Source organism: Nesoenas mayeri (assembly GCF_963082525.1).
Source record: "Nesoenas mayeri genome assembly, chromosome: 3".
In the NCBI taxonomy this organism is placed as follows: Eukaryota; Metazoa; Chordata; class Aves; order Columbiformes; family Columbidae; genus Nesoenas; species Nesoenas mayeri.
Genome location: NC_137544.1, coordinates 105492039 through 105508410, shown reverse-complemented (window position 1 = coordinate 105508410; position 16372 = coordinate 105492039). Strand labels below are relative to the sequence as shown.

The window sequence follows — 16372 nt, the reverse complement described above, 5'->3', positions numbered from 1 at the left end:
AGGGCTCTCCTGGCTACCAGTGGGCTTCCCACCAGAAAGAAAAAAAAAAAAAAAAAAAAAAAAGAGGCAATCAACTTTGCCTCACAAGGGCTATAAACTCGATTTCCCCAATTTAGGGCTGTTAGGCTTTGAGTGTAGTGTGAGCTTGGCCCTGACATGGCATTTAGTATCTCAGGTATTATGTATGGTAAGCAATAACAAGAGCTGCAAACAACCCAACAGACACACTTTTCCTATTTCTGGAGGCTGTTACAAACAAATAGGCTTTTGCATATACTTCATGTGCTGGTACTGGATACAAAAGAGCAGAACACCTGGGTTCTGTTAGTGACATCTGTCACTAATCTCATCAAACTTCTTGATTATTAATTTGCAATCTCTTTTTTTTTTTTTTTTTTTTTTTTTTGTCCCTAGCTGGAGCATTTGCTTAGAGGTTCAAATTAGTAGCAATTAAGCTGTAATCTAGGATTTCTCATTTCTGCAGCAATGCAGTTGCCAGTTCCTGCAGCATCACTGGTAGAAATCAGGGAAACTTTTGCAGGTTCTGCAGCAGTCTAATTGCCCGTAGAATTAACTGCTCATGCAGTAGTCCAGAGAGAATGAGAACAGACTGCCCTGCCTGAAACAGGACTACAAATCTCTTAAATACCTCCATGTATATACATGTGGATTTGGCCTTAATTCCTGTGGCTTTATATTGGAATGAAAGGAGAACACAGGCAAAGCGTTAGCACCCTTTGTGCAAAGCTAGACCAAAAAATAAGAGAAAATATTAAATGAAATTATATTGCAGCACTGGCAGCCAGCAGAAGACAATCCCCAGTGGAGTATGAGCCATCCTCCTAGAGGCAGGTCAAACCAGGGCTAACGCAAGTCACGGTAGATGGACTTGGCAAAGTGCCCTGAAGATTGATGGACAAACCAGGGCTATTTCATATCAAGAGAGAGCTTCCTTTCAGAGTCAAAATTCCCCATTGGAAAATGTTCTCCTGCCAGCTCCTTCTATTCTAAATTGAAGGGATATGGCTTATGTGCATGGTTTCAATAAAATGAAACAAAATAAAAGTCAGCTTGCTTTTGACAGTGAGGAATAGAGAGAAAGAGATTATTTCTGTCTTTATACACACAGAGTCAAGGAACATTTAAAATTAAGATTTAAGCCTATTTGGATGGACAGATTTATGGACAGAAGACTTATTAACTGTACTGGGATTTATTTTGCTCTATACATACAGAGAGAATAGCTGCACTACAGAGAAAGCAGCATAAGCATTTCCATTGTAAACTCCCCTTTTTTTACATGATCACCAAATGTTTGCATTTTTGCCTATTTTATGACTTCACAGAGATACCATCCATCTCTCCTAGAATCATATTTTTTTTTACGTTCCATGTCTCACAGTAGTTCACATGATAAAATTTATTGGCTTCCTTTCTAAAGCAAAGGGTTTCTGCCCTAAGTTATGTAGAGTTAGGACAAAAACTGGTCACAGTTATAGCTGTGGCAGGTCTACGTTCAGTATCTTGCAATTCATTGGTTTTTGAAAGAAACATTTTCTGCTCTTTAAAAGGGGAAAATTAACACTCTGATGTTATCAGACATTGAAATGTCTGAAAATCAGACATGTTTAATATTGTGTATAGGTCCTTAAATTCATAAGTTATAGTGGTAAGTGGAAACATTCGCTTGAACATTTTCTGCTCTAAGCTGTTGTCTGTAGAATGGATAAACATAAATTCTGGCCCGCTTAATTGTAATCACAAAATGTCCACAGGTTTTCAAATTAAATGAGATTCTATACCCAGTAGTGGGGAAAAGTTGTAATAGAAAAACAAAGGAAATGTGTTAAAAGTGTTCATTGAATAGTATTCCCTGAATACAGATACACATTTGTGAAGGGTTTTTATTTGTTTCTTATCTGAGTTTGCTGAACAGCACTTTAGCTTCAGGAGTTTAAGAGTGGATATTGCAACATTAAATACAGGATTTTGTCCCTGGACAGCAGTGGTGGCCAGAGAGGTCTGGTTGCATAAGGCAGCACTTAACCTGAAAGAGCCCTGAATTTAACTGGCAGCTTCTACTGGCCTAAGGCATGGTCTGCACTCAAGTTTTGCTGGTGCCACCAAAGTTGTTCATCTTAACTGAGATGGATGTATTGACAAGAATCAGGGTGTAGAGAGATGTTGTAGACAGAGGTACGGTTGTACCAGCAAGAAGTATCTGATTTTATCTGAGGAGCTAAAGTAAATTACACTCATATAAGTACTATTTTTGTTTGTATAAATCTTCTTTAGGACCATTTGGTGTTTATAGGTTAACAGCATTAGAAGAAGCCAGGAAAAGATGTGTTTTTACAATTACAAGGATATTCTTGCTCATAAGTTTAGGAACCTACTGGTATGAACAGAGTTCACTTGGTGGAAATAACTTGATTAAAAATCACGTCTCCTACCAATGTGACCTGCACAGGGTAAGTGTTAAATGGGGTTAAAAACCCTGTTAAATTAGCTTCACTGAGCTAAGTTTCCAAAATACTAAAAACTACCTTGTGAACACTGTGGTTTATTTTCACACTTTTTTTTTTCTGCCTGCAATAGGGTATTTATTTTTTAGGGTATTTATTTACACAAACTTTTTTATTGCCTTCTTTTGTACCACTTCTTCCTTCTTTGAGTGAACCTTTGCAGACTGATACCACAATGATGATTGTGTTGGTAGTACATGATTCTGTACCCTTGGGGATTAAAACCAGATTATTTCAACTTCATCTAATTCTCAGCTAAGAAAGATTCATACTCACTCTTATGTTAGCAGGGGGTAAAATAGAAAGTATTTTAAATAAGAAATGCTGCTTACCATTGGTTTTCATAATGTTTACTTGCAGATGCTTTTACTTTTCATTAAAAAGCCTAACTCTGACTGCTAAGACACCCAATTAAGCTTTTTAAATAAAACATGAAAAGACTAGAAGTATCTGACTACCAAGATTTGCTTCAAATTGGAAAGAAGTGCTTGCTGTTATCATCAAAAAAAAAAGAGAAAAGAGCAAGAGAGGATTTTACTGCCTGGAGTTTCCTTCTTTTGCCTTCCTGTCCCCATGTGCCTTTCACTTGCTTACATACACACTCCCTTCTTCACTTTCCTTTTCACTTTCCCATTATTCTTTCAATTTTAAATATTTTTACGATTTTTTCTGCAAATTACTTCTCTCCATTTCTCACCTGTGCACTGCATTAGATCACCTTTCTCTTCCCTGAAACATGGATAGTCCCCCTCTTGTTTGTTTCACTGGTTCAGAGTGCAGAGCCAGGAAAATGTCAAATGTTATTAAAATGAGAGCTAGTACATAAAAGATGCTGAGCACATTGCCAGGTCCAGAAAGAGATAGCTACTTAGGCATCAGTCTCTCCATTCACATTTTAACCAGGTACTTAAATAAGAGTTAGATGCCTAAATAGCTTTGTGGAGATTGGCTTTTGTGTCCGCAACTCTTGGTTTGGACACACAGCAGCAAAATAATCTGTTAATTTAACAGTCCCTAAATAGTGTCTAACACCATAATGTAACACCTAAAAATGACCTATTCTAATCTACCCAATGAAAAAAACTCCTCTAAGTAGTCTCCAAACACAGATTTAAACTTCAGTGGTAGTTATATGTGTGCACTGCATAAATAATACACATTTAATAATGCTGAGCACTTGAACACCCTTTTTATCTTCAGTAAAATATTTAATGAAGTACCTTTGAAGTACCTAAACATTTTATTCATTTGTCCCTGATATTTAAGCACTTCAGCCCTCCCTGACACAGTAGATGGTAGATGGAATAAGAATTTAAATGCAGGTGCTCAAGCTACAAACATATCCAACAACAGACAAGAACGCTTACACAAAGTCCTATTGTATCCACACCCAAGTGAATCTTAGTTGAACAAACTGTGATCAGGCTGGAGGAATCTGTGGAAAACCGAGCACAAGTTAGTCTAGACAGGACTTGCCAACTGAAATTGTATCTGAACAACTGTGTTGCCAACTGTACCGTTACATAGTTGGCAATACTGGCTTCCTATTTGAGAGGAGTGAAAACAATTTTAAGTTACTTGTCTGTAGGATGTCTAGAATCATTAAGAACAGTCGGTTAACTATGGTATGTTTCTAAAAAGGCAGCAGCCTGTGAACACGTTACTGATAAACTAGTTCCAGTGACTGACTGAAATATTTTGTTTCCTGAGTCAGATGGATAGAAAACCTAGTGTGGCTAGGTTTTTTATGGATAAAATTTCTAACACATATTACTTGCTTGAACAGGAATTATACATCAGGAGCTTTAATTTTAGGAGAGTTGGAGAATTCAGGCTGACATTTCTTTAATATTTCTTCCTTTTTTCTTAACTCCGAAACATAGGCAACTTGTATTTTATTTGAGAGGTGGCAGTGCATGGCAGTTGCAAGCTGATAGTTTGGAAAATTGGGGCTTCTTACTTTTACACTTAAGGTTTCTTGAGACAGGTTGGAAAAGTCACCGAGTTCCTTATAAGCTGTTTTTCCCCATAGCAAGCCGGGGGCGGCCGCTGTGCCACGCTGGGTTGGTGGGGACCTGCCGGGGAGCCACTGCTGCCACCTCTCGCTTTTGCGGGCTCCTCCAGTGCGTGTGTGTGCTGAAAGGCAACGAGCGCTAAGCCAGGGTTGTGGGGGGGTGTTTTTCCCTGAGTGCTTTCATCACTGCGTTAAGTTCTTTTTAGCATTTACCTTGGCGTCTTTGCAAAACTTTTGAGTACGCGGCGAGGCTGCGTTGCGGTGCAGCGAGGCGGGGAAGGGTGTAAAACGCTCCGCCCCCGAGGCAGGGCAGCAGCTGCCGCTTCCCCGCCCCTGCTGTGAGGATTTGGGGGGTCCTGTCGCCGCGGTGTGCAGTCCCCGGCACGCCTCACGGTGAAGGGCCTTTCTCCTCGCCCCTCGCCGGGGGGAGCAATCCGCCCAGGGCTGAGCAGAAGCAGGGCGAAACGCCTTTCTCTTCCCTAAGCCTACGCAGCTGAGTAAGGGTTGTGACTTCCCTTCCGTGTGCATTAGGAAACGCTTCGGCAAATTGCAGTGGCTTTCGTTTAAACTAACGCGAAATGTATAAAAAAGCATTCTCACACCCACTGCTCGCCCTCTCCCTTTCACGCACCCGCACCCATGAGCTCATGCTGCTGAAGGCACAAGATATACGGCAGGCTGGAAACGGGGGAGGGAAGGGAAGGAAAGGAGGGAGAGGAGCGCCGGGAGCGTGTGGCTCATGCACCCTGCTGCGCCCAGGTGTGGTACTGCAGGGGCTGAGCCTCCCGCCGCTGGTTCCGGGGGGGGGGGGAGGGCGGGGCATAGGACCCGCCCAGGGGTGAAATGTTTTCCTTTTGAATGCAGACCTTCGTTTTTAAACGTGACAACTCCCACTCTTGGCTGCGGGGGGGAGGTTGCTCTTTGTGCCGTTCTCGGGGCAGGAGCGGGAGTGCGGCGGCGGGGTCCCGCACCCGGGGGGCGATGCAGACGCTGCCGGCGCCGCCCTGCAGCTGGGGGGGTGCGGGGGGTTATCAGCTCAGAAACCTGTTATTCAACCCAGTTTTCGGCCGCGGTGGGCAGCCGAGGTGCGATAGCTGAGTAGTGCCGGAAAAAATAACACCGGTAACTCTTTGTTAGGCGCCCTGTGTGTAATTACCGGCTAATCAAAGCCGATGCTCGAATAGGCACAGGGAAACATCTCATGGGCGAAGTTTAGGCCAATTAAAAGACCCGAAATCGCTCTTTTTAAGATGAAACTGGGTTTTCGAGACATGGGTACACCTGAACTATCAGAGCAGGGGAGATGCTCCTGCCGTGCTGCTGACTTGGCGGCGCGGATGGGTGGCGGGTGGGGAAGAGCGGCATGTGCGTGGTGTGGGTCCTCCGCACCGCCCGAGCCGTGTGCTGGCAGCGCTCGGCTCCCGCAAGGCAGAGCAGAGGCAGCGCGACTGTGTGGGAGCTGAACTCAGCCTCCCTCTTTAACATAGGCTCGTCCTCTGCATTGCATCCAAGCTTCAGCGATTTGCTGTTTGGAGACTGCAGATTTGCATAGCCCTGCTCTTCGCAAGCATTTTTTTTTTCTCAGCTTCTTTCATAAGCGTGCACTATTCTCCCTGAAAACATCCTCGGGTATTACAGTCAATAGTCAGACCATTGAGATTGCCGGAGCAGCCTGATTATTGTCTGGCGGCGTGTGCGAGTGTGTGTGTGTGTGTGAGTGTGAGTGTGCGCGCCGGGAGAGATCGCTCGGTGAGGGCTCACCAGTTTGGAGATGAATGGAGGGAAGAGCAGCAGTTTGATTTTTCTCTGCTTTCCCAGCGCTGGCTGATGGAGTGGCATCCCCTTTTTTCCTTCTTAGCAGAAATGTGGCACGAATGCCTACACTGTGGATTACTGAGGATGGGGGAATGCTTGGCACTCTCGTAGCCCTTGCAACTGTGGAGTATTGTTCATGAGCACCAGCCCCGGGCAAGCTGAAACTAGCGTTTGTTTGAGCGCGGGGCTTTTCCCCTCTTCCGCCTCTTTGCGAAGGCTCTGAACTGCTTGGATTCTCCGCCTTTGACTATGTCTCGGATTGTTTTGGGTAGAAGAAGACCTGGAGAAAAGGATCCTCATAAGCTTTCCCAAAGGGCAGAGATGGCTCGCCTGGTGCGGTGAGCTGCAGCCAGCGCCGTGTGCGGGTGTGCGGGCGCGCCTCTGTCCAAAGTTTGCCTCCTTCGCTGTGGCTGCTGCTCCTCCCGAGGACGCCGGGGGCCGGCTCGCCGTGCACCGGAGGATGGGGGGGCTCCTCAGGGGCAGCCCGGAGCCGGGACCCGCCAGCAGCGGCAGCAACGCCGGGGGCCGCTTGGCCCTGCTCTGGATAGTCCCGCTCACTCTCAGCGGCCTCCTTGGGGTGGCGTGGGGCGCCTCGAGTTTGGGCGCTCACCACATTCACCATTTCCATGGCAGCAGCAAACATCATTCAGTGCCTATCGCTATCTACAGGTCACCGGCTTCCTTGCGAGGCGGACACGGTGGGTTCGGACGCCGCTCGGTACCTTGCATGGTCGGCTGTGCGCCGCGCCGTGCCGCCCGCCCGCAGAGGTCAGGCACGGGCTGCCGAGACCCCGCTGGCCGGGGTGGAAGAGGAGCGCGGAGGGGCGGCGGGAGAAGGGCTGCGGGGCCGGTCCCGCCAGTAGCTGGGCGCCCCGACGGGCGAGGTGCGGGCCCGTCCCGCCGCTCCCGGCTCGGGGACAAGGAGCCGCCGCCGGGGCGGGGCGGGGGGCTCGGCTGGCCTTCAGTTGGGCGGGGGCGGGTGGAGGACGCTGCCGGTGCATCCCGGGGCTGCCGTGCACACCCGGGGAGCGGCGGCGTACCTGTGCTGGGCGCCCCGCGGAGCCTCGCCGAGGTCGGTGGGCGCGGGGCGACTCTTCCGCACCCCTCTGCGAACGGAACTGACTGGGAAGCCTAGCACGGAGGCGCCTCCATCCCCGGAGCCGCGGCTCCCGAGTGAGATCACCTCCTTATTGCCCTCGCCTGCCCCAGCCCGGAGACCTCCGCAGTGGGTGCCTGTAGCCCTGCGCCGCGGGGAGAGGCAGGGCAGCGCGCCCAGGGACCCCGGCCAGGGGCGTGGAGGGAGCCTGTGTGTTGCTTAAATTGCTGGTGATGATCGTGCCTACTTCCAATTCATTACCTTGGTCGAAAGTCGATGAACTAAAGCAAAGGTCAGCTAATTATACAGGGGACAGGGGAAGAAGCGAGCGTTTGGACACTGAGAATGGGCAGTAATGCCCACTGTAGCGGTCAAGGAACGGAGATAAAATTACTTCCAGGTGCAAACACATTTTGCTTAAGAATTACAGTGATCCAGTACTTAGTTTCTGAAGTCACAGGAAGCTGCTTCAGTGCCCTTTAAACAGCCCTGTTACAGTTTTTCTCTTTCTTTTTTGCATACATGCTTAGTGAACCTGTACATAAATATATGCAAAATAGATATGCTTATGTTCAGCGTTACCAAAAGCTGTGAAAGAAAGCGGAACACTAGACTGTGTTTTAAGGATTTAAAACCAAAGCCTCCCTTTGTCTTCGAGAGAGGAAAAAAAGGATAAAAAAAACCCCTTGTTGGCTTCTGATTAGATTATACAGCTTCATTCTTCTTCATTTTCTCATCTTGCCTTGCTTCATTTGCACGATCATGCGATGTCATTTACAAGCTTTGTAAAATAAAAACCAGATCTTATACTTAACCTTTGTATCTCTATGCAAGATGACCTAGTTGCAGGCAAGAAGTAGTAAGGATTTATTTGATTTTTTTTTTTCAGTAATTAACAATGCTAGCATTAGTGGATATGACAGTACTGTTTACCTGAAAATTTGAACTGTCTGCTAAATAGCCTTTAATACTTGACTGCGATAAAAAGCAAAGTGCATAGGGTTGACTTTTCTTAATCATTTTGTTAATTAAAAAAAAAAAAAAAAAAGAGTAGAAAGTTAGATGGTCTAATTCCAAAAAAAAAAAAAAAAAAAAAAAAAGGAGTGAGAAATTCAGGCCACCACTTTCCTCTATAATGCACTGAGGCAGTACAAGATTGAGAATGCTGCATGTTCTCTACTGTATGTCCTTAAAGGGGAAAATTAAAGATGCATGTATGTGCATATATATGTATATGAGCTTATTGTTCTTCAAATTTCCACCCATATTATTTAGGGGATTGCTAGTAATTTGAGGGAAAGCTATAAGAATGAAGGGAAAAGAGAGGTGCCAGCATTCCTTAGAATGCTTTTTAAAATCACACTTTTTTGCCAATTTTAAAAAACATTACCTTGGACCCAGTCAAAGGTTGATGGTGTAAAAAGGCAGCTTTTTCAGGAGAAACTAGTCTTGATAAAGAAAATGAAAAATGTAGTGGTGGAGCTGCCACTTAAGGACTTCATAGGGAAGCCCAGGAGCCTCTCCAGAAGTTAAGTAGATGATTTTACAAAATGACAGATGCTACATATCATAAGAAGGGATTTCAGAGTGTTCACTTGGTAACTCTAAACATTTCTGCTTTTCTGCATTCATCAGAAATTCTACTATGTGTTAATATTTAAAAACATCTAATTCCTTTCAGTATTAATTCTTCAGAGAGGTGTTCCCATTTGCTTCTCTTAGCCTGACAGAAGCACTTTTTGGCTGAGCAGCATTGGGCACAGCTTCTGTGGAACCCATCACTGCGTTACTATGCATTGGTCAGAGGGGACTGTGTGGTAGTGGGTGCTTATTCCTTACTCTGGCATCAGAGTCCCCTTCTTCAATGTCTCAGCCCTTCCTTGCTTGGCCAGGTGAGTGTGAGACTTTGATTCTCAGGCTTGTATCTTTCAGCATTCAGTTTTGCAGTTATTTTGTTCTAGTCTAATGTGATTGGATGTAAACGTTGCAGTCTTCATGGTGACCTCATATCTGTTTCTTTGTCAGCTTTTCCTAGCATCACACCTGTTAAAAGTCGAAAAGAGCTTTTAGGGTAGGTCGATTAGTCGATCACTGATGAAGGCATTGCTGTCTAGTATTGTGAATCAGAAGTGTCAAAGGAAGGAGAAACAATCATTTTGTCCAGGCATTCAATAAATCTCACCACAGTCCTCGAACATCCACACCCTCCTCCTCTACCCCTGGTACCAGCTGGCCCTGCCATCCTCATCATCTCAGCAAATGCTTTGATTTTTTAAAATTCTTTCAGTTTTCCTTGAGCCAACCCAATTCCAGCTAATAGTACAAGCAAAGCCAAAAGCCCAGTGTGGTTGGATTTTTTGCACTCATTTTCAAAAACCAAACCACAATCTTGCTGCTGACACTCTCATTAGGTAATTTTGCTGGGATTTTGATTAGTAGTATGATCTCACGTTGTTTTAGTGGACAGGATTGTGCCTCACAGGGACATAAACAGAATTCCAGCCAAGCAGTTAGCTCACTCTATTAAACAATAAGTAGTTCAGCACACAGTTTTTTAAATGCTAAAAGTAAAAATTACACATCTTTCAAGCTTGGCCAAATGATTTTTCGACTTTGCTTTCTGACTCTAACTCGGGAAGGTGAAGGATGGCTGAAAGATTCAAAAGTTTAACCACAGGAAAGAATAAGAAAATAATTCTCTGCATCATGACGTCAGCAACATAAAGAGAAGTACAGAGAAGAGAGAGACAAATGTTCACAAATCTAAGTCGGAGGCTGCTCAGCACTTGCCAGTGGTCTCTGCAGCACGTGGGTTATTTGATGATCTATGTTCAAATCTCCTTGCTCCATTTAAGAAGAAGGCTATCACTTTTATTATAGCTTTATCTAACATGCAATCCATACAATTTTATTTTATTTTTTTTTAGTAGATAGAGTAGCTCATAACTGCAGTGCTTCTGTATTACAAAAACATGCACTGTCCATGGCAAAGCCCTCATAAAAGGGAAGACATTGCAACTTTCTCAGTAACTTTAAAGGAAGAAAGGCAGTTTATTTAAGAATCTAGGAACATGATGGATTATGTTTGAAGTGAAAATTGCATGTTGAATAAGTAAAAAGTTAAAAGCATAGCTGTGTGGATGGCCATCATCATCCTCATGCACCGTCTTCCTTCCTGCAAACACCTCTTTGGTCTCTACTGGTCTGGACCTTTTATTAATCCTCAATTCCTCATTCAGTGACCAAATGACAAGTACAGTGTGTCCATTTCTTACCACTGTTTCTTTTTTCTGTGCTCTCAGGATCTTGTTCAGGCTGTTTTCTGATAAATGTAAGTTGATTCTGTGGTTTTTAAATCTGCCAGAATAGAAGCCAGTAGGTGATTAGTGAAATCTGCATGCTGGTATGTGCATGTGCTTGCAAAGAAGAGGAAAAAAATTGGGAGCGAATGCAATATATGTTCTTACAGGCAGAAAAGAAAGAAGTGAACAGTATATGTAGGGGTTGTGCATTTAAGGACTTGGGCTATGGTGTGAGAAGGGATTTGACTCTATGAGACTTAGGACCAGGATATCAGCCAATGGTTTAGGAGGAGCAGATGTAGTCTGATGTAGAGGGAATAGAGTACTGGGGGCAGTTATTAAGAAAGTGGTAGTTTGGGATGGAGAAAGTGCTAGGAACCTTTGTGGTGGAACAGTAGAGGAATTTAAGAGATTGAATAGAGGTGTTGACAAAGTGCTTCAAAAGCAAAGCTTCTGAGCAGGAAGAAGAGTTTCTGGAAAATGAGGGCTTTGAGGAAGTTGACATGTTTTGGAGGTGAGAGCTGAGGCTGAGCACCCGGATGGTGTGTTAGTGAAGCAGGTTCCCTCCTCCTCATTTCTCTATCCAGAATGTGATGAGGCAGCAGGGATGTGCATACTGATCTCCCACTTCTGAGCTAGACCAGCTTCCTCCAGTCTCTGCTTCACTGTTGTTGCTGAAGTTCGTGTGCGCTGGATTCTCCACAGTATTGCCATTTAAAGAGAATTCTGTAGCAGAATCACCAGATCTCTGTTACTGGAGTACCCGGCTGTGGGATGGATCAGGCAGCCCCTGTTTGGTGAAGATACCTATTGAACTCCATAGGAGCTTTTGCTCAGTAAGAATACCAGGACCAGAATTGCAACACCGCAGTGAAGTCATTTATACCATCACCATGAAAAATATCACCAAAACAACTTTGTAAGATGTACATATGATATATAGATAGCATTTTATCTTCATAAGAAAACTACAAGGAAAGACTTATTAGTGTAGGTAAAAAGAATTTTATGGCCTTTTACATTTTTTTAAAATATACTGGAGTTGCTATTTCTACATATAATGATAACAAAACAAATGTTTTTAGGTGTTAAGGTAAAGGAAATGGCATTTTTTTTTGTTAGAGTGTGGTTATTATGTTGCAGAAAAGGATTATATTTTGATTAAAACATCAAGTGTAAATGTTTCCAGATGTTCAAGTGTTGTTACTCAATGTGACATTAGAGGTAGAAGCAAAAAAGTCTCATCTTCATGTTATAATTGCCGCTTTTTAGAAAGAGATATTTGGAAATGTTGTGGGGGTTTTGTGTGTGTGTGTTGTGTTTTTTTGTTTTCAAACCTGTTTGTGTATCACAGTCCTCTTTTTTGTATCTCCTTTTCATTCACGGATTTTCAAATGCTCACTAGGTCTGCTCTGAGCACTTCTTAGATACAATGGAGATGTCTTCATGTGTTAAGACTCTAAGGCATAGCAGCTTTCTCCATGACTTTAAATTACATAAATTTTATATTCCCTTTCAAAATTTCCAATATGCTCCATCAGTTATTATCCCCATCAACTGCCAAAGTATTAACATCAGTTGGAACAAAATGAATAACAAAGCAATTTGAGTCAGCATAGTGGTTAATTTGCTGTGCAGTTAGATATGCATATTAGGAAGTGTGGTTTCTATATTATTATTTCTGTCAATATGGTTTGTCAGAGAGGCATACAGTCTTCAGCAGTATTGTGGACAGTCTGGAGCACTGTAATCAAAAGTGGAATGTTGCTTATGGATTTCTGATAAGCATCTTTATACAAGCCCTACTGCCTTAGTACATGCACAGCTATTGATTAACTGGGGTGCCTTTACAAGAGCTAAATAAATAACAACACTCTGTTGTCACCTATCAGCAACACCACTTTTGCCTCAGCCTGCAGTAACCATGTTTTTCTAGATTTAAAGCATGTGTTATTGTCTTTTAATCAAATACAGTTTGAAATAAGTTATCAGAAGAAATTAATTTAGCATTCAATACAGTGGACTTCCTGCTGTTTCTAATTTTCAAAGATGGATTTTTTTCTGATAGCAAGAAGTTGACTTAGCTTTAAGGGGAATGTCTTTCTCTTCGTTTTAGTCCAGGGAAGAACTCTGTAGACAAAACTCTGATATGCAACTGCTATGCCCAGTATAAGTAAGCACAACCAATCCTACAGTCCTAATATTGTCTCAGTTTTCTCACACAAATGGCCATTACCATAGTTAACCATAGGATGATCTGCTTGATTATTATATTTTCAATGGATCATGTAGTGTAGTTCACTGAAGTTAATATTTTTTTCTTCTACTTGGTCAAAGTTTGCAATAGTTCTTAACCTTTCTGGGTAATCAAGATGACATTACTGACCTCTTTCTTGTCTTTTCCCAATATCAGTTAATTTATCTGTCTGTTATTAAGTTTTATGTCCTCAGGTCTGCCACAGTATCTAGCAATTTTTTCTATGCTAACAACTTCCTTTCTAGTTTGTAAATACAGTGTAGGCAGAGCTGATAGATCTTGCTGTGATAATAAGTTGACTTGTGAATATAGCTGTGATTGTAAGTAGAATGGAACAGTCTGATTTGATGAAAGAAAGTGTCTTATAAATAATGATGCTGTTCTATAAAGTTAAAAGTAAAAAACAAAGAAGTGAGGCCATGTACTAACCATCATTTAGACTTTTTTTTTTCTTCCTAAATAGCAACATGGATAGCTGGAAGTAATTTCCCACCCCCCCATTTCTCATAGATTCATATACATTTGTGTGCAAGCACACACATGTGTATCACAGTTGTTTCCTCTATAGTATTAAGTTGAAAAAGTGAGCATTTCTCTAAGACTTGAAAATGGTAAAAATATTAAATTACCATATTCATTAACCACAGATGTAACTGTTCAGAACAATAAAATTAATTATTCCTTTCCCCCTTAGTTGACAGAAACAATGGGCCAGTGAAATAAAGTGGGAAAGGAGAAGGGGAGAAGAAGTGGTGCTGGTGGATGTTGCTCCATAGAGCTGGGATAAGGTGGTGGGAGGATGCTACCCTCAGGAGCAGTCACCACCTCTGGCCCATGATTAGTGAATCACTGTAGAAAACTGCAGCAATTTGTTCTGAATTTCTGCAAGCACTAAACTGGCCAAATCTGTCAAAATAGCCCAGATTGAGGGGTGTGACTGGTTTACGCACTGGAAGTAGGATAAAACTAAAAAAGCTTTACCATTTCTGGGGCTTGGTTGATAAGAAAACAGCACACATACTTTAGCTACATGGTATGCCTGATCCCGAATCTCAGGAGGCAAGACAAGGTTGAAGCTGAGGCAGGGCTTGCTGAAGGGGTGAGGAATATGCATAGTCTACATATTTGCACTCTAAATGGCACAATGACAAGTATTCCTTTTAAATACATAGATAGGTGTTTCCTGAAGTGCTTTTTGCTTGAGCATGGAGAGACGGAGGGCTCAGCAATAAAATATTTGCTCAGATCATTCTGCTGTTTTGGGGCCTTAGCGGAGGATGCACTCAGACACCTACTCAGAAATGACAGAAGTGTTAACTCTTTCTTTAGCACTCTTTTACTGCAGCTGTATCTGCAAAGAAACGCCAACATGCTTCTAAAGCAAGCTGACTTCTTTCCAAATATGTTCTTTTATCCCTGCATATCTGCAACAGAGTTAGGACTTCTCTAATTTACTTTGTTAATTCAGCTCATCTGCAATTGTAAAATGAAAATGAGCAGAGAATGACTAGACTTGGAGAAACTTCAAAAAACTTAGAAGCTTTCTCTGCCTTGAAGAGAAGGCAAATGTAGTCTTAATCCATGATTTAATTGTGGAACTGCTGGAGCTGGTTGATTTTCTCAGTGACAACAGCTCTAGAGCCCTGGGAAGCAGGTGGAAAGGAAATGGGGAGAAACAACCATGAGCTTGGTTCTTTCTCACTGTGCAGTGAAGATGAGGAGGTGTGAAGGAATTGGGGGGTAAAGAAGAGCCTGTTTCTGATTGTTGGCCTGGGCCTGATTTGCTCTTATTGAGGTCAAGCACAAAATTTCCACTGCAAGATCTGATCTGTTGTGCTTCTGTCACATCTGATGTCCCTCATGCACACAGCACTTCTGATGTGGTCTCCCTCCACCAAAACAATGCTTTTTAAGCTGTCAATGAATTATTGCAAATAATAATGCAAACACATGTATTTTTAATATAGGTTTGGTGCATTTAATGGATGCATTTGCTTTATTTCCCATGACAAGAATTATGACGGCACTTTCAGCAAAAATAATGAATTGCCATATTTATGGAAAACATATGAGCATGAATTGAATCATGCTGTTATTTTGGGTTTGGATAGTTTGTGCCCACAGAGAGGGTTTTAGGAGTTGTGACAAAACAACAGATGTGAGTTTAGCCCCTTTGGCTGTCTCTAAATGGATGCGTCTTCAAATCCTGGTGTCCTAGTTGGTCAGAACATGCTGTGGCTCCCATCCAAGCCCAGCGCTTCCACCCATGTTCTTCTCGGGCTGGTTTGTGTTTGCAGTTTGCCTTGCTGTGGGTTTTAAGTCTGCCTAGGGCATGCACCCCAACCCTGGCAGTCAGAGCAACTCTCCAATACTGCTGTTGATTATTCTGAAAAAAAACACAGAAATGCTGTGAATGTCCATCTTCCTAAATAACCTGTTGTATCAAGTGGAATTAAATAAAACATTATATGGACAAGGGAAGGCGGAGGAGAAGTCTACCATTATTGTATTATTTGGAAGGTTTTCCAAATAATTTTTTATTCCTTGGAAATTCTACTTAAGCTCACTTTATGCCCTATCAATTAGAATAATTTATTTTTCAAGTCTGTGGTTAAGAAACATGAAACGTCTTTTTGTTAGAAGTTGTTGGCTAGAATGTGTTATGTGTGAGGGTATGTAGGCCAAATGCTCATTTCAGCTGTGCTGACTTCTAAAAGAAAAACAGTCATTCACTAAGGTTGAAGCCAGAACCTTTTTTGTAATGGCAATTTTTAACTTTTGTAGAAATCTTCTCCACATTAGCTCATAAAGTTTGCTTTTCATCATTCAGCACAATTTGACAGCTTTATCTGTTGTCTGACATGAATGTAGTAAAATCCACTATATGGCATTTAGAAGGAGTAGCTGCTGAAGAAAGAATAGTAACAACATTATTTTTCAGGAACAACAACAAAAGCAAGCATCTTAAAGTGAAATGTTTGAATATCTTACTGTGCAAGACATTGGAAAACTGTAAGTAAGCACGCAGATAAGAGGAATTGTTGGTCTGTTGAGAACAGTGACCTGTAAATATCCAACTCGGACACTTAGATTTTAGTTTGTAGTTGGGAGTGATTTCATTATTTCTATGATTATACACATGAAAATGCAATTTGTATGACAGTGTACAGGAGCTTAGTTTCCAGGAGCCTGAGGTCAGCAAAGGTAAATAATTAAATGAGGAAAAAAATGATACATCTGCTATAGAGGTGGTTACTTTAGATATGGTAGTTATATTAACACTGATATAAATTGCATGTGACTCAAATGAAGAGTCCTCATATCCTATCCATTGTACTTGTAGGATAAAAATTGCCTATCAGG

General features: G+C 42.5%; 1 protein-coding gene across 25 annotated transcripts in view; it reads left to right on the top strand.

Moving 5' to 3' along the window:
* Positions 1-16372, top strand: part of NRXN1 (neurexin 1) — a gene marked incomplete at both ends in the record, with an annotated part of 724694 nt that overhangs the window by 434294 nt on the left and 274028 nt on the right. For 3 of the 25 annotated variants that reach the window (XM_080342505.1, XM_080342504.1, XM_080342503.1), the window contains one exon: positions 6815-7052. The exons of the other annotated variants lie outside the window; for them this stretch is intronic. In XM_080342505.1, coding sequence (XP_080198631.1) covers positions 6815-7052 — 238 coding nt within the window. Of the gene's footprint in view, positions 1-6814; positions 7053-16372 lie in introns of those variants that run through there. 25 annotated transcript variants of the gene reach the window in all.